General features: G+C 37.7%; 1 protein-coding gene across 2 annotated transcripts in view; it reads left to right on the top strand.

Annotated features, from left to right (window-relative positions):
- The window catches only part of MSRB3 (methionine sulfoxide reductase B3), a 159,032-nt gene that overhangs the window by 133,612 nt on the left and 4,716 nt on the right, over nucleotides 1-20,704 (top strand). For both annotated transcript variants that reach the window (XM_029954874.1, XM_029954877.1), the window contains one exon: nucleotides 16,976-17,073. In XM_029954874.1, coding sequence (XP_029810734.1) covers nucleotides 16,976-17,073 — 98 coding nt within the window. The remainder of the gene's footprint in view (nucleotides 1-16,975; nucleotides 17,074-20,704) is intronic.

Raw genomic sequence — 20,704 nt, 5'->3', positions numbered from 1 at the left:
TCATTCTCTATCTCTGTCTCTCAAAATAAAGACATAAAAAAATTAAAAAATAAATAAATAAAATAAAGACATAAAACAATGAAAAAACAACAACAACAAGGTAAGGTAAGGGGAAGATAGTTATGTCAGTTCTTAAATATCAATGGATTGAATTCTCTGAATAAAAGATAGAAATGGTCAGAGATTGAGTTAAAATCTTGCATTTGCCACTCACAAAAACAAAGTATAAAGGAAGCTTGAAAATGCAGGCATTGTCAAAAAGACATTAGGCCAAAGTAAACAAAAAGAAAAGGAGAAATGGCCATATTACCATCAGACAAAGTAGACTTTAAGCTAAAAACACAAAAGGATAAAATGGCAAATTTATGATAATAAAAGAGCATTATTCATGAAGAGTATAGACCAATCATAAACTTGTAGGTATAAAAGAACATAACAACTAAATATATGAATCAGGATCTTTGAAAGAAAACTTAATTTTAAAATACAGAGTTATCATGGATAATTTCACTATGTCTCTTTCATATTGAGACATATGATTCATCAAAACTAAGTAAGGAGGTTGAATAAACAAATAATATAATCAATAAACTTGATTTAGTAGATATATAAAGTATCTTTCAAATTTAAAAAAATCCCTCATATAAAAAATGTAATTTTGTATTTTCATGGAACATTAAAAAATAGATCATTTACTTGGCCACAAAGAAAATATTAATAAAATTATTAAATTTAATAAATTAGAAACCAGAGGCCATATTTCTATAGGCCATATTTTTTATAACAATCCAATGAAATTAGCAGTAAAAATCTAACTCTTGGGAGACAGTGAACATTATATTTAGAGGAAAATTTATAGCCTTGCATACCTTCATTATTAAAGGGAAAGAAAGATGAAAATAAAGGAACTTTATAAAAGGAACAGTAAAAAGTCTAGGAAGATGGAATAAAGATAAAAGCTGAAGTTAATGAAATAGAAAACATTAAATAATTGTGGGAAGAAAAAGTCAGTTAAAGGTGATTTTTTTAAAGATCAAAAAACCCCGATTACCTTATAATGAACCCATTTAAGGAAAATAAAAGCAGAAATATTTATGAAAAAGAAAACCAGTAAGTAAATACTTGCTTTTCTTAATATAAAAACAAGCTGTGAAGCCACAATAATAAAATTATATTTTTATAGCAATAGATAAATAGATTTGTAGAGTAAACTAGAGAATGTATAAATAAATAACAGTTAAACATGGTATTTCAGTTCAGTCAAGAATGGACAATTTAAGTATTGCTGATGAGCCTGCTTCTCTTCCATTTGGAAGGAGATAAAATTGAAATATTATTTCGTATACAGAAAGAATTTCCAGATGAATTGAGATCTAAATGCAAAACAAAGATCCTTCACAAAGTACGGGATACCATGTGTATAGTCCAGATGCAGGGAGCTCTTAATAATCAAGCTAGGAGACCAGAAAGCACAAAAGAAAGGGATAGACATACTTGATTAAAAAGAAATCATAAACAGTGGATATAAAAGGATAGCTGTAATGCAGAGGCCATTAATTAACCTCTGTAATATACAAAGAACTGTTACCAATTGCAGAGAAAAATAACAATGATAAATAACCCAGTACGGAAAAAAGGCAAAGAATATGAAGATGCAAATCTCAGAGAAGCTAATAGCCAACAAATGTTAAAAATTGGCTATCTTGGGGCACCTGTGTGGCTCAGTTGGTTGGGTATCCAACTCTTAATTTTGGCTCAGGTCATGATCCCAGAGTCATGGGATCGAACCCAGTATGGCTCTTTGAGCTGAGCATCAAACCTGCTTGGGGTTCTCTCAAAAATAAATAAATAAAAAATAAATAAATAATCTTTAAATAAAAAGCTACAACACCTATTATTGATGGAGGATATGGAGAAAAGGGTATTTAACTATATTTGTTTTGGAAACCCATCAAGAAATATTTACTAAAGATAAAAATGCATTTATTTTTTGACCTAGCAATCCTATTCCTAAGAATCTATCCCATAAGAAGAAAAATTCTACTAGATAGGAGTATGTATATGCAAGATTGTTAGAGCAGTAAGTTTCATAGAGGAAAACCATTGGACACAAAGTCACTCCTGTCATTTGGGGGGTGGTTGGACTGTGGACTATTATGCAGCTACTAGAACATTTACATGTATGTGTGTGTGGACACCTATGATTTTGTGAGGCTAATAGAACATGGAAAAAAATGTGGTCAAACCCTTATTAAGTTGTTACTATAAGGTTTTTTGAAGGATGAGGAAAAGAGCGAAAAAATAGGGAAAAATAGTTGTACTTACAGTACGTATGATATATTAACATTTATGCACTTATATATGGTTAATAAAATGTGTGTGTGACATTTTTCTAAAGGAATGGGAGCTAAGCAACAAGGCATTGAAAGACTAATAGCATTAAGAGCTCTTGTAAGCCAGACATTCAGGACAACACCTGGAACCAAACATAAAGTTGAGAGCAAGTGAGAGGGAAAAATTATCTGTATGAGAGATACATTACAAACAAAAATGCACAAAAAGAAAACTGTTTAAACAGCTATTACGTTGGCTCTTGATTTACACCTTAAGTCAAAGTTCATGATTTTTGAAAATCTTTTGTATAGCATGAGATCCTGGCAAAATTCCCCTTAAGGGATTTCTCCTAAGGGGATTTTCTAATATGGGAAATATAATTAAAATTTAATTTTCACCTTGCTTTTAGGACCAGGATCTTAATAATAACATGATTGAGACTTTAAAAAATTTTTGCTATACTGAAAGGAGGCCAGATATCTCAATAAAAAGAGACTATATAGTGCTGTGACAGTGCCAGGGTTTTCTTATGTTTGTGAATGCTGACCATACCTTCCACAATTTTATGCTATTCAAACTAGAAAAGATCAAAGAAACTGCATAGATATCCATGACGTATTACCAAGAGACAGTATCATCTATTGAGTGCTATGCGCTGGTCTATCATGATGAAAGAACAATAATTGCTTGAGAGGTGATCTTTGTCAAAAATGTCTGAAATATAGATATTGATATCGTGTGATACCGTTTTCATAATTTTTGTTAATATTTTCTTCAGCCTTAATTTGGTTCACTTTTTCAGCTAACATTTATTTAGTGCCTGCTTAGTACTAAGTAGCTAAATCTTGTGCCTGCACCTTCCTTCATTTACAAGTGGTCGAGGGGCACCTGGGTGGCTAGTCTGACTTCAGCTCAGGTCAAGAGCTCACAATTTGTGGGTTTGAGCCCCACGTCAGGCTCTGTGCTGACAGCTCAGAGCTTGGAACCTGCTTCAGATTCTGTGCCTCCCTCTCTTTCTGCCCCTCCCCCACTCATGCTCTCTTGCTCACTCTCTTTCTTTCTCTCAAAAATAAATAAACATTAAACATTTTTTTGAAAAACAACAAGTGGTTGAGAGGGGTAAGACTTGAGTATTATTGCACAACTGACAGAACGATATGTCAACCTATAGGCCATGAAATATACTATGGATATGCTTATACCTTTATGGAATTTTTCTCATTTGTTTTCTATCATGGTTGTCCAGGGCCAAATTAAAATATCTGTGCAGTACCATACCACTTTAACCTATTTTATCCCTGAAGTTCAACTTTCTTCATGTGATAACATCTAATTTTTAATGCATTAAGTTTGCCAGTGGTCAGAAGTAAAGGCATTGAGACTTTCAAATTGCAAAGACCACTTGTACCCATGGGTCTTGCTTGGTATAGGACCTTGGCTACATAGAATACTTTGGTTTCACCTCTCTAAAGGGCTCAAAGAGTGGGTTAGAATGCAGGTGGGAATTTTTGGTAGAGAAAATACTGTCAGCCTAAATCATCAATGAATATTAGTAAGTGACCTAGAGACTCTATAAGTAATTCTCTAACAAAGACTTTTGTGAGTGTGTCTTTCAAGACAAACGCAAGGATTATATTTAAATCCCAGATTTCCAGAGTAACAGGAATGTTACTAGGCATCCTTCTGAGAGCTTCAAATGTGTCAGGAACAAATGAATCCCCTCCTACAGACAACGAACAAACAAAAAAATGTAAACAGTAAGTTATAGTGTATTAGAATATGATTAAATATATGAAAAAGAAGAGCAGAATAATAAGGATTGAGTGTCAGCAAAAGTTTTCCCTAAAGGACTTTAAAAAGAACGTCTAGTTATCAGAGTATGCCTTGGTTTGATGTAGTTTGCTTCATGCCTTTTTGATGAAACTTATTTAAAAGTTTTAATATGTTAGAGAATGGACAATGGTTAATAAATTGCTTCAGCTTTGCCATGTATCTGCTACAAGGGCAAAACATCTTTTGTTGTACAAACAATTATTTTGTTCTAAAATATTTGTGTTTAACAGCTTTCTTTAGTGATCTGTTGTGTTTCAAAATATTTTTGCAAGATGGGTTGTCAGAAATTTAAATTATAGTAGGGGAACTAAGTTTTGATGCATCATAAAAAGGCAATGTGGACGGGTGAAGGATCATCCATTTATGAAAACAAGGACGTATTTTATTCAGATTGTAATACTTAGAAGTATATAATAGAATAACAATCTAAAGTCTATTCTGAAATTTAGAGAGGTTTCAGAAAGAGAAAAAAATTAGGAGGAAAATTAGATAAGTAAAAGAATTTCAAGACAAGTCCCTCAGAAGAAGCAGTCTTACATATTTTATCAGGTACATATATTTAAGAGAGAAATTATTTGAAAATTTTGATAGGTACTCAACTAAAGAATGTAAGTAATAGTTTTACAGTCCCAAATGATGCTATGTAGTGAATAGACCTAATTCAGGACTGCAACTGAATGGAACATTATTTCACTTTTAGTCTGGGTTGCATGTCGCTGAGAATAGAATCTGTATTTCTTTGAATTTCCCTGTTCTATATCCCTCCTGGCATTCTTAAGGTCAGTTAAGCACAGTAAATAATCTTCACTCAGCAAGCAACCCAAATCACCATCTTCCTGTTCGATGTAGCCAATAAATTCTGAGCAAACTCAACCCTCTGTGAAGCTTCCTAATGGATGCCTCACTGGACTGAAGAGCTTTTGGAAGCAAAATAAAATAATCATCTAAAGTTGAATGTTTTTAGATCAAGGTTACTAGGTCAACACTAAATTTAAAACCAGTTTGAGAGACATTTTTTAATGGCACTTAGAAATTATAGCCAAAGGTCAGGTCGTTACATGTGATGTTGCTCAGATCCTTTGATGCTAAAAGTCTACAACTGACTTATGTGTAAGATACACTTTTTAAAACATTAACTATGATTTAAAGTAGCAATAGACAGTGTTCAGGCCAGGCAAAATAAAGTCCCCTTCCTCAGTTTTTTGGTTGAAATGGTTTGAGTTCAGTAATTTTACTGAATCTGAAAAAAAAATTATTAATAGCTGCCTCCTCAAAGGAAACAGAGAAGCTTGCCCTTGTCAATTCTTGCTTAGGAGTTTCTGAGATATTTTGAGATTGCAAGAAAACTGCGGATGAAATCCATGCCAATTAGAGATCATGTGTGTTTGGAACTATTTAAAAATGCTGTGCAGGGCTCATAGGAATTAGTAAAGCCCACTACAATACAGCTACATTATTAATCTCCAGAGAGAGAATAGATACCAGATGTTCTCACTGCCCAAAAGGACACCTCTGTTCTTGGCAGTGTTTGGTCATCTTGTCCCTTAGTAATCAAATGCCCAACATGATTATGATTGATAAGACTATATGCTTTCTAAAGAAAGAGTTACTGATGATCAGATTGAAGAAAGACACTGGTTTTGGTAGGAAAATACGCAATGTATTAAATTTGATACTTGTAAAAAAAATTGCCTAAAGCAAAATAGAAATTCTTGGCCTTTTAAAAAAAGTGTCTTTGATTAGTCTAGTGATAGGCATATCTAAACTAAGTATGATCTTTTAATAGTCCAGTTTTGTTAAATAATGAAATGATATATTCTTTATTAATTCATTCAGTAAATATTTTTATGAGTGAACTGTTGAAGATATACTAGCAAATAAACCAGTAAACAAAAAAGAGCAATCATGGTCTCACAGAGCTTGGGGAAAGAAGCAGACATTAATAAAAAAAATTACTCATATAAATAAGTAACTACGAACCATGATAGATGCTTTGGAGAGAAGATTTTGGGTGCTGTGAACATGTTTGGCAGGAGAACTTGACTAGAATTAAAGCTCTGGATTCGTGTTTAATCTTATTTGTTGAGCACCTACTTTGTGCCAAAAGGCAAAACAGATTATCGTAGCCACTTACTCTCATTTGGTAGATTAAAAGCTATTAGAGACAATAGCAACAAACAACTTAAAAATAAACCAAAGATAAAAAAGATCCTAGAGATGGAATTTTATTTTAGTCTTTCTTCAAATACAGCTTCTGTTCAATATCCTAAGAAGCATTTGAGTCGTGCTGAAGATTTTTAGCATGTCTGAATATTTTCATATTACTCATTTTATTGTGAGAATCCCATTCGAAAATACTGTGAAATTTTGAACACTTTAGAAAACACAGAAAGGCAGAATCGGCGGGAGGGACCCCCAGTGTCCAAGTTAACATAAACGTCATTATGCTCTCCTAGCCGCCCAGCCACCGCGCCTTCCTTCCCTGCCAGGCTCTAGAAGAGCAGTCTTTGTTTAGGGGCTTCACTGCACATAGGCTTTTCAGCCCAACAGAGTTCGGCCTCTGTCGGTGAGTTAAAATGGCTCTTCCTAAGGTCCACCAGACTTCCCACTTGTTGAATTCAGCAGTCTCCTCCCTGATCTTATTCGACTTGTCCTTTCTGTAGATTACGTCACTGCTGACTGTCCTCCAACTTGAATCGATTTTCCCTTATCTGACGCTGTCCCTGACCTCCTCCTATGTCTTGAAATGCTCTCTTTTATTTTCCATCACTGACTCTTATTTCTCAGTTCACCTTTTAAATACCTGTCTGCTTCTCCTGTTTTGCCCTTCTCCGTATCCTCATCCATAACCTGGCTGTCTTCTGGGCTCTGATGAATTTCACATCTGTATGTTTAGCCAGGGTCTCACTTCTGAGCCCACGTCTCCCTCAGCCTCCCATATAGTTCCACACGAAATGGATTTTCTTATTTTCCCTGAAAAACACGTATGATTAGCATGACCCAGCTAGTCATACAAGCAGGAAGCCTACCAGTAAGTCGACCCTTCCCTTCTCTGTCACTCCCCAGGAGGTACCACCCAAATCAGTGAACTGTGCTCTCCTAACCTCTCAATAATGTCTCTCCCGCTCTCCAGCCTCCATTTAGAGCTTCATCACTTCTGTTCCCACACAGTCTTCCATTTGATGTACCTGTTTTTTAAAAAAATTTTTTTAATGTTTTATTTATTTTTGATACAGAGAGAGACAGAGCATGAGAGGGGGAGGGACAGAGAGAGAGGGAGACACAGAATCTGAAGCAGGCTCCCGGCTCTGAGCTAGCTGTCAGCACAGAGCCCGACTTGGGGCTCAAACCCACGAACGTGAGATCTGACCTGAGCCGAAGTCGGAGGCTTAACCAACTGAGCCACCCAGGCACCCCTTGATGTACCTGTTTTTATCTTCTTATTCCCCACCCTCAGTCTGCTTCCAGAACCATCTTCCTAAAGTACCAATCGGCTCATGTTACTAAACTGCTTCACGTGGTCCAATCATCATGCCATTCAACATGTTTCTGGCATTCAAAATGCCACCGCCACTTAGCACTACATACAGGTTCGTGGATGTAGATGACAAGATGAAAAAGCAAGGGAATCAGTAACCAAAATAAAATTAATGCTTGAAAATGCACTTGAACATTTTTTTATCTTCATGAGTTTTTAGAGGCTGTAGATCTATGCTATTTTTTATATCCTAAACTTCCTGTTTTTCAAGAGGGGTATTTTAAGTATTATTTTTATTTGAGGCACTGCTTAATAAAGCTGAATGAAGCATGGGAGAATGTCTGCCGAAAACAATGGGGTTTTTTTGGTCCTAATGACTGTTGAACCACTTTCTTGACTAGAATAGTTTGCCTCTTGAGAGCCACTGCTTGTCTGCAGTAATAAAATCATGTCCTCAGCACACAGAGGGATGCTTGTCTTTATACTTGCAGTGACAAGAGGGCAGACATACGATAGATCCTCACACCATAAGGAATGATCAAACATAGAGTTGAAAAGTGTTCTGTAAAGTTTTTCCCGCCGAACCCGCTCTAGGAAGAGACTGGCCTGCCTGCTGTGGTTCTAACTGAGAGGGCCTTGCACACGCCCTACGCCGATCCATGGAGTCCAGAATCACTTCGTAGCCAGCGTCAAGTCTGAGCCAGTTAAAGCGGCTACACCTTACATTGATTTTGGGTTTTATCAGTAGGGCAAAAAATATTATAATGGTGGCTAGTAGAAAAATTACAATGCCTGAAATCTGTTGCTTCTTCCTGTAAAATATTAGATCAAGAGACCAAAACCTACCGTTTGTTAAAAAGAAACCTCAGCTTCTTGTTCAAGATGATAGACTCAGCGTACATGTTTGTTACCCTATCTCCCAGGAGAACTCTTTAAATGAGAGTAATGAAAAGACAAAGGGGAGGAGGAGGCATAAAAGAAGAAGAACCCCACTACAAAGAGATTTGGAGTGGGGGTGGGGGTGTTGAGCAGACAAGAAGTTTTAACCAGTTTTTCTAAGAAAAAAATGGCTGGCAATGCATTACTGGGCATGACCGATTAAAGAAAGCGGCAGCCCAAAATACATACAGGAGCTGTTGTTGCCCAGATGCTCAGCAGAATTATGGAGGGGCTCAGAGTGCAGAATTGTCATGAGAAAAATGGGAGGCTGACAACAAGCTGTTTACCTGAAAGTCTAAAGAACAGCTAGACCAGTCTTACAGCCTCCTCACATTCATGGTTAGAATGGCAGATCATCAATTACCCACAGGGGAAAAAAACCCTAGAAGATTGCTCTCTAAAGATATTAAGCAGCTTGTCTGGGAGCGTTAGGACTGCTAGTGAGGTGTTGTGCACCAGAGTGAGCCATTCCCTGGGCAGGTACTCAGAGAACTCTGGGACTTACGCTTGTTCTTCAGCAAATGACAACAATGTCCCCAGAGCCCCCCATCAGCCTTTCTGTTCAGAGCTAAGAACAAATCAGGAAATAAGCCCTCAGTGTACCTGATAGCAGAGGAAGCCTATGTCAGCGGCCATGGGACCACTGACCCAGACCTCCATTCTTAAATAGAAATGGTCGAACAAGGAAAACCAACAGCAAAAAAGACAAAAGCCAAGAAAAAGAGAACAATTTTCCCAGAGGACGCAGAGATATTTTAGAGAATAATAGAAAAACCAAAATTAAAACAATTCTCTAATTCATATTCTCAGAGGTATTTGAAATATCTCATTTATAAAATAAGAAGATGATGTTGTTAAAAAAAAAAAAAAGACAAAAAGCCAGAACTAAAGACCAGGAATAATGTGAAAAAAAAAATATTGTCAAAAGATACTTATGATGCAGTGTCATTCATGTAAATTTTTAACCTTTAAAACATTTTATATTGTTTGTGAGTATAGACATATGTAGAAAATGAATCAAAGATAGTGTGGGAATGGTACATAAGTAGTTATCTCTGAGGCACCAGGAAGTGTAAGGGTAGGGGAGAAGGTTGGAGGCAGATCTGGCTGTAACTGTATCATTTTATTTTGTTAGAAAAAAGAGAAAAATCTGCAGCAAATACAGAAAAAATATTATCTGTTAAATTTGGGTAGTTAATATCTGTTAAGCATGGATGCCTAGGTATCCTACATGTTTCTGCATATGGTTGAAATATTTCTAACTAAAATTTGAAAATTAAAATATTTAATTATAGAGCAAATTTGTACAATTGTGTAGGAAAGTCATGGTACAAACAAAAAATAAAGAAAATATGACATGCCTTTTAATTGTGATGCAGTAAAAAGAAGGGAAATCTGTTTGGCTTTAGGCAGCCTGGGGTTATACCAGTTAGATCGGTGGAGAAGGAGATCTAATCCCATGTCTATAGCCATAATAATACTAAAGCTGTTCACTAGTTTTCAACTCTCAGAATCAATCTGTAGAAAAACATAGAGGACTTCATTCTGGTTGAACATTGGAATGGGGAGAAAACGGTAGAAGGACAGTCAGGGTGCTAAAGCGATCTTAAAGAGTGAAGAGTCAAATGATACTAAGCTATAGGATAGTCTTGCATTCATTTGTTCATCTATCAGTTTTTGCAACACATCTTATGTCACAGGCACTGTTTTAGGTGATTGACAATACACTGGTGGACAAAACTGACAAATTCTGCTTTGATTGAACTTACATTCTAGTTCAAAAGGGGTGCATTAAAGAGAGTTTTAAAAGAATTAAAAATAATACAACTATCAAAAATTGCAAGGGGGAAGGGAGGGGAGATTGATGAAAGTATGAATACTCTGTCTTCATCATTGACAGGAGGGAATCAATGTTTAATGTCAAATAGCACTGTCTAATGGTGGGAATTTCTCTATCTCTGGAAATGATGTTGGAAATATTCTATATCTTTATGTGTGTTGTCCAGTGCAGTAGTCATGTTAACGACATGTAACTGTTGAAAACTTGAAATATGGCTAGTATGACTGAAGAACCGAGATTTTATTTAATTTTAATTGATTTAAATTTAAATTGTGGCATGTGGCTGGTGGCTTCTGTATTGGACAGCACAGATTGAAAATGAAGGAATTAAGGTAGGAGCGTATTTTTTAGAATTAAACCTAATACCTATTAAACATGGTTGTTTGCAGGGGTGGGGAGGATTGAAAGGGAGTATTTCGCTTGCACTATTTGATATTCAACTACATACATATATTTGGTTCATTACTACCTAACCTTTGGGTCTTTAAGGGGAAATGGAGAATCAACATTTAAAGATGAGATAGCATAAAGACTAAAGGCAAACAACAGAATGGGAAAAGATAGTTGCAAATGGCATACCAGATAAAGGGCTAGTATCCAAAATCTACAAAGAACTCACCAAACTTCACATCCGAAAAACGAATAATCCAGTGAAGAAATGGGCAGAAGACATGAATAGACACTTCTCCAGGGAGGCCATCCAGATGGCCAACATACACATGAAACGATGCTCAGTGTCACTCATCATCAAGGAAATACAAATCAAAACCACACTGAGATACCACCTCACACTGGTCAGAGTGGCTAAAATGAACAAATCAAGAGACTATAGATGCTGGCAAGGATGTGGAGAAACTGGCACCCTCCTGCACTGTTGGTGGGCATGTAAACTGGTGCAGCTGCTCTGGAAAACAGTGTGGAGGTTCCTTTAAAAACTATCAATAGAACTCCCCTGTGACCCAGAAATAGCACTGTTGGGGATCTACCCAAGGGATACAGAAGTGCTGATGCATTGGGGCAAATGAACCCTAGTGTTCACAGCGGCATTTTCAACAACAGCCAAATCATGGTAAGAGCCTAAATGTCTACCAACTGATGAATGGATCAAGAAGATGTGGTTTATATATACAATGGAGTATTACATGGCAATGAGGAAGAATGAAATATGGTCATTTGTAGGAAAGTGGATGGACCTCGAGGGTGTCATGCTAAGCGAAATAAGTCAGGCAGAGGAGGGCAGATACCATGTGTTTTCACTCATAGGTTTAACAGAAACCTAACAGGGGACCATGGGAAGGGGAAAGGGGAGGAAGAGTTAGGGAGAGGGAGTGAGGCAAATCGTGAGAGACTCTTGAATACTGAAAACAAACTGAGGGCTGAAGAGAGAGTGGGGGATGGGGAACGAGGGTGATCGGTCATGGAGGGGGGCACTTGTGGGGAAGAGCACTGGGTGTTATATGGAAACCCACTTGGTAATAAACTATTTAATAAAAAAAAATAAAGGTGATCAACCCCCCCCCCCCAGAAAAAGATGAGATAGAAGTTAATGTTCAAAGTGTTAGTTGAAGTGAACAGCTGGGCAAGAATAAGAGCTCTAAACTTCAAACAATTCTCGTTAGCAGGGGTCCTCATAGAGAGTTGTATTATTTGGCTTGAGGTAGCTAATAAGAGACATTGTGGTCAGTGAGGGTTAACAGATTCTGGCTTCAGAGATACAACAGCTACAAACTCTGAGATATGGTCCTAGAATTATAGAGCTGTGGGAATTGGTACATAGAGAAAAATACAGATCTGTAAATGTCCAGTGTGTCTCACCAAAATCATGCTCAAATATTTATCATTATTAAAATATCATCCAAAAAGCCCAACTAGGATTTATTATGTTCAAACGGATTTTGCATTTGAAGATAATAACATATTTGTAATTACATTTCAAGGTAATGAATTCTTGGTCATGGGTAGTTTCTGTTGTGTTCTATTGATGGGTCATGTAGCTAACTTACTGAGGTTTCTTATCTTTCTTTGGGGGTGTGGGGGGACACAGGGAACATGGCAGCTGTATAACAATCCTTGTAAAATTAAGAGTAGAGGAAGGAGGACCACATTTTCTAGACATGGTACAGATGGGGTTGACTTCAGCTTGTTTACAGGACGTTGCTGGTTTTGACAGCTTGTTTCAAAGACTTTTGAAAGGAAGGAGGAAAAGGTTGGGATAGAGAGATGAGAAAACTTTTCTCAGGAAGCAGAATGAAACATTTACAAATCGTCAATAGAACACCACTACGTGAAGTGAAGAAAGCTACGCGACTATTCAGGGCTGGGTTTACATAGGCTCTGAGCAGCTTTAGTGAGCCACATTTTGAGTCAAAAGAATAATTCTTTTTACTGCAGTCTTAAAAAAAATCCATTCTAGTGTAGATGATAGCAAGTGCCAAGGATCTACTACTATTCACAAACTGGGCCACTTGCTCTTATATTTGGGATAGAAATGAACATATCCTGGATTTGTTTCCTATTATTCCAGTACTATTAAGTTATGTCTGCAGATTAACGTGGCCTGATGGTTGGGTCACACCGAAGCAGGACTGCCTATAGTCACCTTGGCTGATTTAGTTGTTGTACTTGTATTTATATCTCTCTGGAGGCGAGAAGTGTTTGAGGGGAGAATCCATTTATTGAATAGAAGACATTCTTGATGATAACAGGCTAATATCTAAAAAGAACAGTTTATATTTTTAGAAATAAAATGATAATACACCCAAATCCAACCTCATCAAATAGAAACAAAGGGATGTATTGGGGGTGGGGTGAACCAGCTCTGTTTATACAGGTTTTCAAATGGCTGTTATTTTAAGAAGTGCATGGAATACATCCAAAACAAATAATGTTTTGTTAGATGAGAAGACCAAAAGGGAAATCCTAGAGAAAGGAGGCTGGATGATCTTTCTTTAATGTCAAAACTGACATAAACACATCCCCCTCCCCCTTTTGCTCAAGATAATTTTCTCAACAAGACCCAGATTGCTTCAGTCTTGCCTATCACCCTTTGAAGCACTTTCCTTATTATTAGGAGTGGGGGCAGGGTTTCCTTTGAGGATTTCTGCAGCAGTGAAGAGTTCCTCCTTTAAATACTTTCACATGATGAGGGAATTCCGCTTTCAAAGTGCTGTCATCTCTGTGGCTTCTCGGCCATGAGATAATTTATTCATGGGTAAAGGTCCTTCTTAGTTTGATTGTCAGAAAGGACTTACTTTTCTGATGGATTCTCCTTCTGTAGAGCTTCACTTTTTCTGGGAGACCTAGCAAAAGAATTCTATGTTCTCCTGTGTTAACCTTATTGAACTTGGCCATGATTCTCTTTTGAAATGTGTTCCGGCACACTGGGTTATTTATAGTCTTCAACATAGTTGCCCTTGTCAATCTCCACTAATGAAGATTTGAATGACATATGAAATATTCCATCTTGAAAACTGCATTTCTTCTACAGCACAAAGAAATACTGAATTTTGGGGAGTTTTGAAAAAATGTTTTTGTTTGGTTAGTTTTTAGTGTCTCTTCTGATGTTTAAACAATGCCATGAGAAATAACTAATACACTATTCAAGTGTCAACAGTTTTCCTAGAAACACTGAAATCTTTTGAGAGGCCCTACTCCATGCCACTATACCTCATCCTCATCTAGTCTCGAATATAGTCTTCTGGAAAATTCTATAAACATTTAATTCACAGAGACAAAATGTATAGCTATGTGGTTTAACAGCTCATTCATTCAAGGAAAGCAGTTCCTTCCCCTTCCCAAAGTTTTAATAGGCAATGATTCACAATTATTAGGAACAAATTAGAATTAAGAAATCCCAAATAGAATTGATACCTTTCTCAATGTTATTACATAAGGTGAGATTCTAAGTATTTGCAGTTGTTTTAGATAACTGAATAAATATCTATGTCCCAAACTAGGTTACACATTTATGTCATTACTCTTGGACTTACTCTTGGAACAGATTGGTTGTTAGTGAGAGAATCCGTATTCTTTAGGGTACATTCATTATCCACTGCAACCTAGAAGCCCCTAAGTGACACAACGTAACTACCGTCCAGTCTTAACACCTGCAGCCGGCTTTCTGTTGGAGTATTGAAGTGAATGGTGTCTTGCCCTTTTATGGAAGAGGAAAGCAGAACAGGAGAAGAGAGCCCTAGAGTAAAGTCAGAACACACAGATCCTAGCTTTGTCTTTGCCGCTTACCGCCTGTGTACCATCGGCAAGTACCACGTCTTCTGCTCTCTCTCCCCCTCCTCCCCACCAAACATTCTGTTAAGGGAGTGAGCTAGGTGATCTTCATGGATTTACCCTCCTGAAGAAATAATAAGCTTGTTCCACCTACAAAGAGGCTTCATTATGAGGTTTGTGCCACGTTGTATATACCCTACTGAAAAAACAGCATTCTTATTTCTTAATCTAGCTGGTAAAAAAGGAATGTGATTTTATGTTCTCTCTCCTGTGGGACTCTGTGATGAACCATAAATATTCATCTCATTTTCTTATCCCTACAGACTCCGCCTTCAAACTGTTCACCACCTAGTCAGAGAGGAAAACGTGAAAACAAATAAGTCAAAAATCCAGTATGATAAGTAGGACAAGAGAAGTGTATATAAGATGAAGAGGTGGGGCTTGGGTGGCTCAGTCGGATAAAATCCAGCTTGGGCTCAGTTCATGATCTCATAGTTTGTGAGTTCGAGCCCCACATTGGGCTCTTTGCTGTCAGCACAGAGCCCGCTTCAGATCCTCTGTCTCCCTCTCTCTCTGCCCCTGCCCTGCTCCCATGCTCTCTCTCTCAAAAATAAATAAACATTAAAAAAAAAATGAAGAGGGAACGTGGGAGGGGGAAATATATATATTTTATGTACATTTCTCCATACTTGTTTTGAATTCTACAAATAGGAAAATGTCTGTGTATTGGGGGGTAGCTTTATGGTTAATTAACAAACAGCAAAATTCCTAACTTTTCATCTGTTTCCCACTGAATCAAATATGTCCCTCCATGATATTAGTTGCCATAAAACTGCAACTGAATGAGTTGTGTGTAACCTGGGAGGTTAAAAAATACAGAATCTTCTCTTCTTTCTTTCCATGGCTAAGTTATTTTCCAATGTCTTGTAACATTACCTTTAAGCCTCTCATTGCTAGCTATTGGGACTTCTGCCATTGAACAAGAAGAAGATGGAAAGGTGTCAAGTAGTCCTTACAAACCAAAAACTGTAGCCTAGAATATGTTTAGATTCTCTTTAGAATTTAGAAAATAGGGAGAGGAAGTTTCCTTAAGAATACTGGTATGTCTTGGCCTAACTTTTTTGAGGAGTGTTCTATCTAGAAAGTTAAGGTTTTTCTGGTGCTTTGCAGCAATCTTGAACTCAAATCCAGGAACTGGAAAGTGTGGGTGCTGTTAGATCCAGCACCAAATGTGAAAGCTATACTGTTGCATAGTGGGGGATGGGGATCTTGGGGGGAGTTTCTTATAAAAATGTGGCCCGAGCCAATTTGTTTTGTTTCAAACTGGAAATCATATTGCTGAAGTCTGCATTCTGTTTTCTTTCAGTTGGTGTATTAACACAATGCACCATGTTTTTAAAGGGCTTCCTCCTTTCTGCAGGAATATATTTGGCTTCTGAAATAGAAAAAAAATGTACCAGCAGTTCAGCAACATCGCACCTCTTCCATCATTTTGGGCTTCAGCTCAGTAACTCCAGACAAATTTTCTGGAAATATGTAAAAACAGGCCTATAAGTACTGAACATAAAACCTGACCGTATACTCATAAACATTTGTACAATCTTATGGCCCTTATCATTGAGTTTCTTAAAGCAGTGTGCATATTTTAAAAATCATGAGAATAAATGAAAATTGGAACAAGATGCTCTTTGAGAGAAGATGTTCCCTGGAGATGCTTGGAGAACACTGCTCTCTGGCTTTCTTCTAGGAAGTGAGCAAGCCTCTTGCCCATAATATAGAGAGAGGCTGTGATGTCCAGATACCCCTGTCCCAAGAAATTAGATAAAGATGGAAACTGTGGAATACTCATTTTTAAAATATTAACCATACAAAGTACTAAAAAAGCATGCTTCCTACAGAGGCATGGAATCATCGAAAAGTTAACAGCTGGAACAGTTGGATTATGTTTTGGAAAATGTCACAGGGTAAGACCCATCGTGAGTGCCCAGTGACTCTGAAGAAGAGAGATAAGACAAAGTGCCAAGAGACAGCTTTATAAATTCAGGAGTGTTCTAAAAACTACTGGATGGGCTAAGAACGGTTCTTGAAACACAAAATCCCAATGCAACTATAATCTGAATGTGAGGAAAAGGTTATTCTTAATAAATAGTTTCACTCTTATGAAATATATTATCCTTCAGCTTTTGACCCTTTTTTTTTAGATTGAAAAAGTTAAGCGTGATACTAAAGATTGTCTTTTTTTGCACAGTATTCCTTAAAAGTGTATTCTAACCCAAGCTGTATCTCTCTCCTCTCTGTCTTGCTCTCGTGCTGCGCTGCCCCAGGTTGGCCTTCATTCCACGATGTGATCAGTTCTGACGCAATCACATTCACAGATGACTTTTCCTTCGGGATGCACAGGGTGGAAACAAGCTGCTCTCAGGTCAGTCACCCCACCCGACAACCCAACATGCTGCTCACTTGGCATTGCAAACACATTCAGGACCCTGGCTGTGCTAAACAGAGCAACTCAGGACAAGTGACTGATCACAAAAGGGACAGGGGAGCGCAATGAAGTCTCTATAATGCCTTGATGATATCTCAGTCTTCGGGTGTTCACCAAGTCCAATTAAATGCCAGTCATTAGCTTCAACACCATTAAAAAAAAAACCCAAAACATTGGTAGGAAAAATCATCTTCAGTTGACTCAGTGCAGCAGGGAATGGGTTATTCTTAGGACATAGGAAGGTTTGCCAGGTGGCTTTATATAATCTGATGTTAGTTAACAGCCCTCTCCCTCCAGTTCGGAGCACCCATTGTTCCATTGTAATACTTCTAATGGTAATGATCCAAACATGGTCAGTGAAGACCCAGAAACAGCTTTCCCTGTGTGGGTGAGAGGCAGGAGGTTGGGGAATGGCGGTGCAAAGAGGAAGTTCTGTGGTAGGCTGTAAGAAGCCAAAGGGAGAATACATGATAAGGTAATGTCTTCTCTACTTCTCCTGGTAGACAGACCTCTCTTTTTTTTCCAAGCATGTTCTAATTAGTTCTTCTCTACCCAGAATAGGGCTGACTCTAAGGGAGAAAATGAGCATGGGTTGAAGAGGCAAAAATAGTTAATCTCTCACAATCAAGGACTTGAACTTGTAGAGTATTTTGTATTTAAATCCAGAGACATAGCCAGGACCTTCAGTACACAGAATAGGAGCGACTGCCCATTCTACTCTAGAGTAGAAGGTACTGTTCTAGTCTGCTTTAAATAAGTGGGGTATAAAGTCTGAGTATTATGGCACTGAAATTCATTGATATTACCCAGTATTCTGTTGGGAGAGCTCTGTTGTGCATATCAGAGGTAAAGGGGGCACCATCAGGCAGCTGAAATAGCAAAGCGATTGCCATGTGGGCCTCCCTCGACATTCTTCTACCTGCCCTTTAACCCCCTTCATCAAGCATGAGGGTTTGAGGGAGTAGGTGGCATATTTACTACCAAGTAGGGAGGGAGACTGGTTAGAACCTAACCATCTGATGAATTTGTACTTTCTTTTAAAAAAAAAAATGCGGCAAGTTAACTGTCTTCTAACTATGAAGACCACACTCTCCCTTGAAAAACAGACTTCATATTTTATCTAAGTCATATTTTCAGTTCACTCTTATTTCTAAGATATAAGTCTCTGAGGGAGATGGTGGAACTTTCTGATCCTGGGTCTCACCCCCGAGATTCAAATTTAGTCGGCTTGTGTGAGGCCTGAATATCAGCATTTTTGAAAGCTGCTGTGGTTGACACTTAAAATAGCCTTGTGCAGTACATACTGTTATTCTTTCTTACGTTTGAAGCTGAGAAAACTGAGGCACAAAGAGTGCAGTTATGCTTGTGGAAACCTACGTAGAGTTAAGTGGCGGACCTGAGACGCAACGTTGGGCCTCTAGCTCGAGGGCTCTGTGGTGCTGAGACAGGCAGGCAGGGAGGCAGGTGTACAGATAGGCCAGAGAGAGCCCCATTTAAAAAAATTCTATGATCTCTGGCAGTTAGTTTAATTCAATTCAATTTTGAAATAAATTGAATCTTAATTGATGTTTTTATAACAGCCACAAAAACTAATTATGAGTATTTCTCCAGGATTCTAAAATATTCGACAAGAAAGGAACTGGATAGGATGGTACCTAGTAATGTGTAACTTAGGCAAGTAGCACTTAATAAACCTCTCATAAGACTAACAGTTGTTGTTTTTTTAAAGCTACCTTAAAGGCTGTGATGTGACTACTACTCTCCTTTTTACTCAGACCCACTTTCAAACATTGAGTCCTATGAAAACCAGATAGAAAAGGCACAGAAAAAGTGAGGCATAACAACTTTTCTTATGCCCTAGTCTCTAATGTCTCTGTGACCAATTCTTAAAATTCACAGTTAGAAAAACTTCCTCCTTTCTCTGTGCCAACCACAGAGATAATATTAGTAGTGGTCAAGAAAAAAAACAACAGCATTATGAAGGTGTTCTACAGTGACCAAAGACAAATGGAACCTACAAACTTCCCAAATCAGGCAACAGTAATAAAAAATCTTAAGCTAAAGCAGGCACAGCTCCCAGCTTTTTGGTCAAAGACGTAGGTAACTGTTACTGTAGCTTTGGGTCCTTTCCTAAGTGGTGAGGAGCAGACACTGAGCTATTCCTTTGGGCTTCTTTTCCCAACACCTTTACTTCTCATATTTGGAAAGCATTTGACTCTTTCTTAAATAAAAGTCTTAAATTTAAAGGGAAGAGGGAGGGAGATTTGTTCTATTAAGGCATGTGTCAAACTACATGCTTTGAGAAGTAAGTTTCATGGAGAAAATAATCGGCTTCCAGCCCTAAAGAATGCTATGTTTGCTGGATTCTTCTCCATGTGGGCAGAGTGGGGGATGTCTGCCTCCTAAGTGCAGTAATAGCTCACTGAATTAAAGTGTGCTGAACGTCTTTCCTTCCTTTACTATGTGTGTTTCATTCAGACATTTACCTTCTTTTTGTTCTACCTTTTTCTTTAGTATTTTTCTTTTCCCTTTTCTCATTCATCCTTTTTATCTTGGCTTGGAAAAAAGTAACCAATTTAATGATTTCCATACCAGAGTAACCACTTGGATTTTATTTCCTAGTTTCTCATTCTTAACACTAGTTTTCATTATCAGTTTATCTTTTTTTTAGCCTCTGTTCTTTCAGTTTACATAGCTTCTCATCCTATGCACACTTTTCCCATCATCGTTGGGGGAAGTGGTGTAGGAAACCTATCTGATTTGCTTCTCCTCTCTCTAAACTTCTTGTTACATTTTGAGTCCACATGGCAGGTCCCTACTCTGGACTGAATTCACTGAGGTGGTTTGTGTGATGAAGAATCTGTTAGATGTCTTACACATGAAGAATCTTCTTACACATGAAGACCCTCTTCCTGCCACTTTAGACAGATGGCCTAGGCTTCCATGGGCAGAACCAGTATGCTCAACCTACTTGCTTGGCAATTTGGCAATTTTGTTTGTTTGTTTGTTTATTGGCCCCTAATTCTCACCTGGGTCCTTAGGATTCTTCTTCTTCTTTCTTTTAAAAATTGTGATGTGGATCACGCTATGCAGTGAATTAGGCCTCGTATATGGGTAGGAATTGTAAACGTGTTGGGAGCCGTAACTTACACTCTTTACACCACACTGTAGTTTTTCCATGTGTCCCGTGACTTCTTCAGTAATAATATCTTAGTAAGGTTTCACTGGGAAAGTGAAGATTGATTCAGTACTGTCCTCACTTCTCAGAGAAACCTTGCAATCAGGTCCTTCTAAAAGAATCACTCCATAAGAAACCTAGCACTCTGCCTGATCTTTAAGTTAACAGAGCAGAAAATAAGCAAGGGTGGTAGGGATTCTTCAGTGCCTTCGGTTAGGATTCCTGCTGGCGGAGGAAATAGGTGGCCTGGTTACCTTCTGATTTTTGTTCTAACCATATTTGTTTTCCTTTACTATTCTACCTACTGAATTGAGGAATTGTATCCTAGTTATCTCTTTCAAAGAGGGTCTTTATCTTAAATCTGCACATTTTAGTGGGCACGTGTCTCTT

The sequence above is a fragment of the Suricata suricatta genome, chromosome 10 (assembly GCF_006229205.1).
Source record: "Suricata suricatta isolate VVHF042 chromosome 10, meerkat_22Aug2017_6uvM2_HiC, whole genome shotgun sequence".
Taxonomy (NCBI): domain Eukaryota; kingdom Metazoa; phylum Chordata; class Mammalia; order Carnivora; family Herpestidae; genus Suricata; species Suricata suricatta.
The sequence above is the reverse complement of the archived record's forward strand: the minus strand, read 5'-3'. Positions and strand labels throughout refer to the sequence as shown.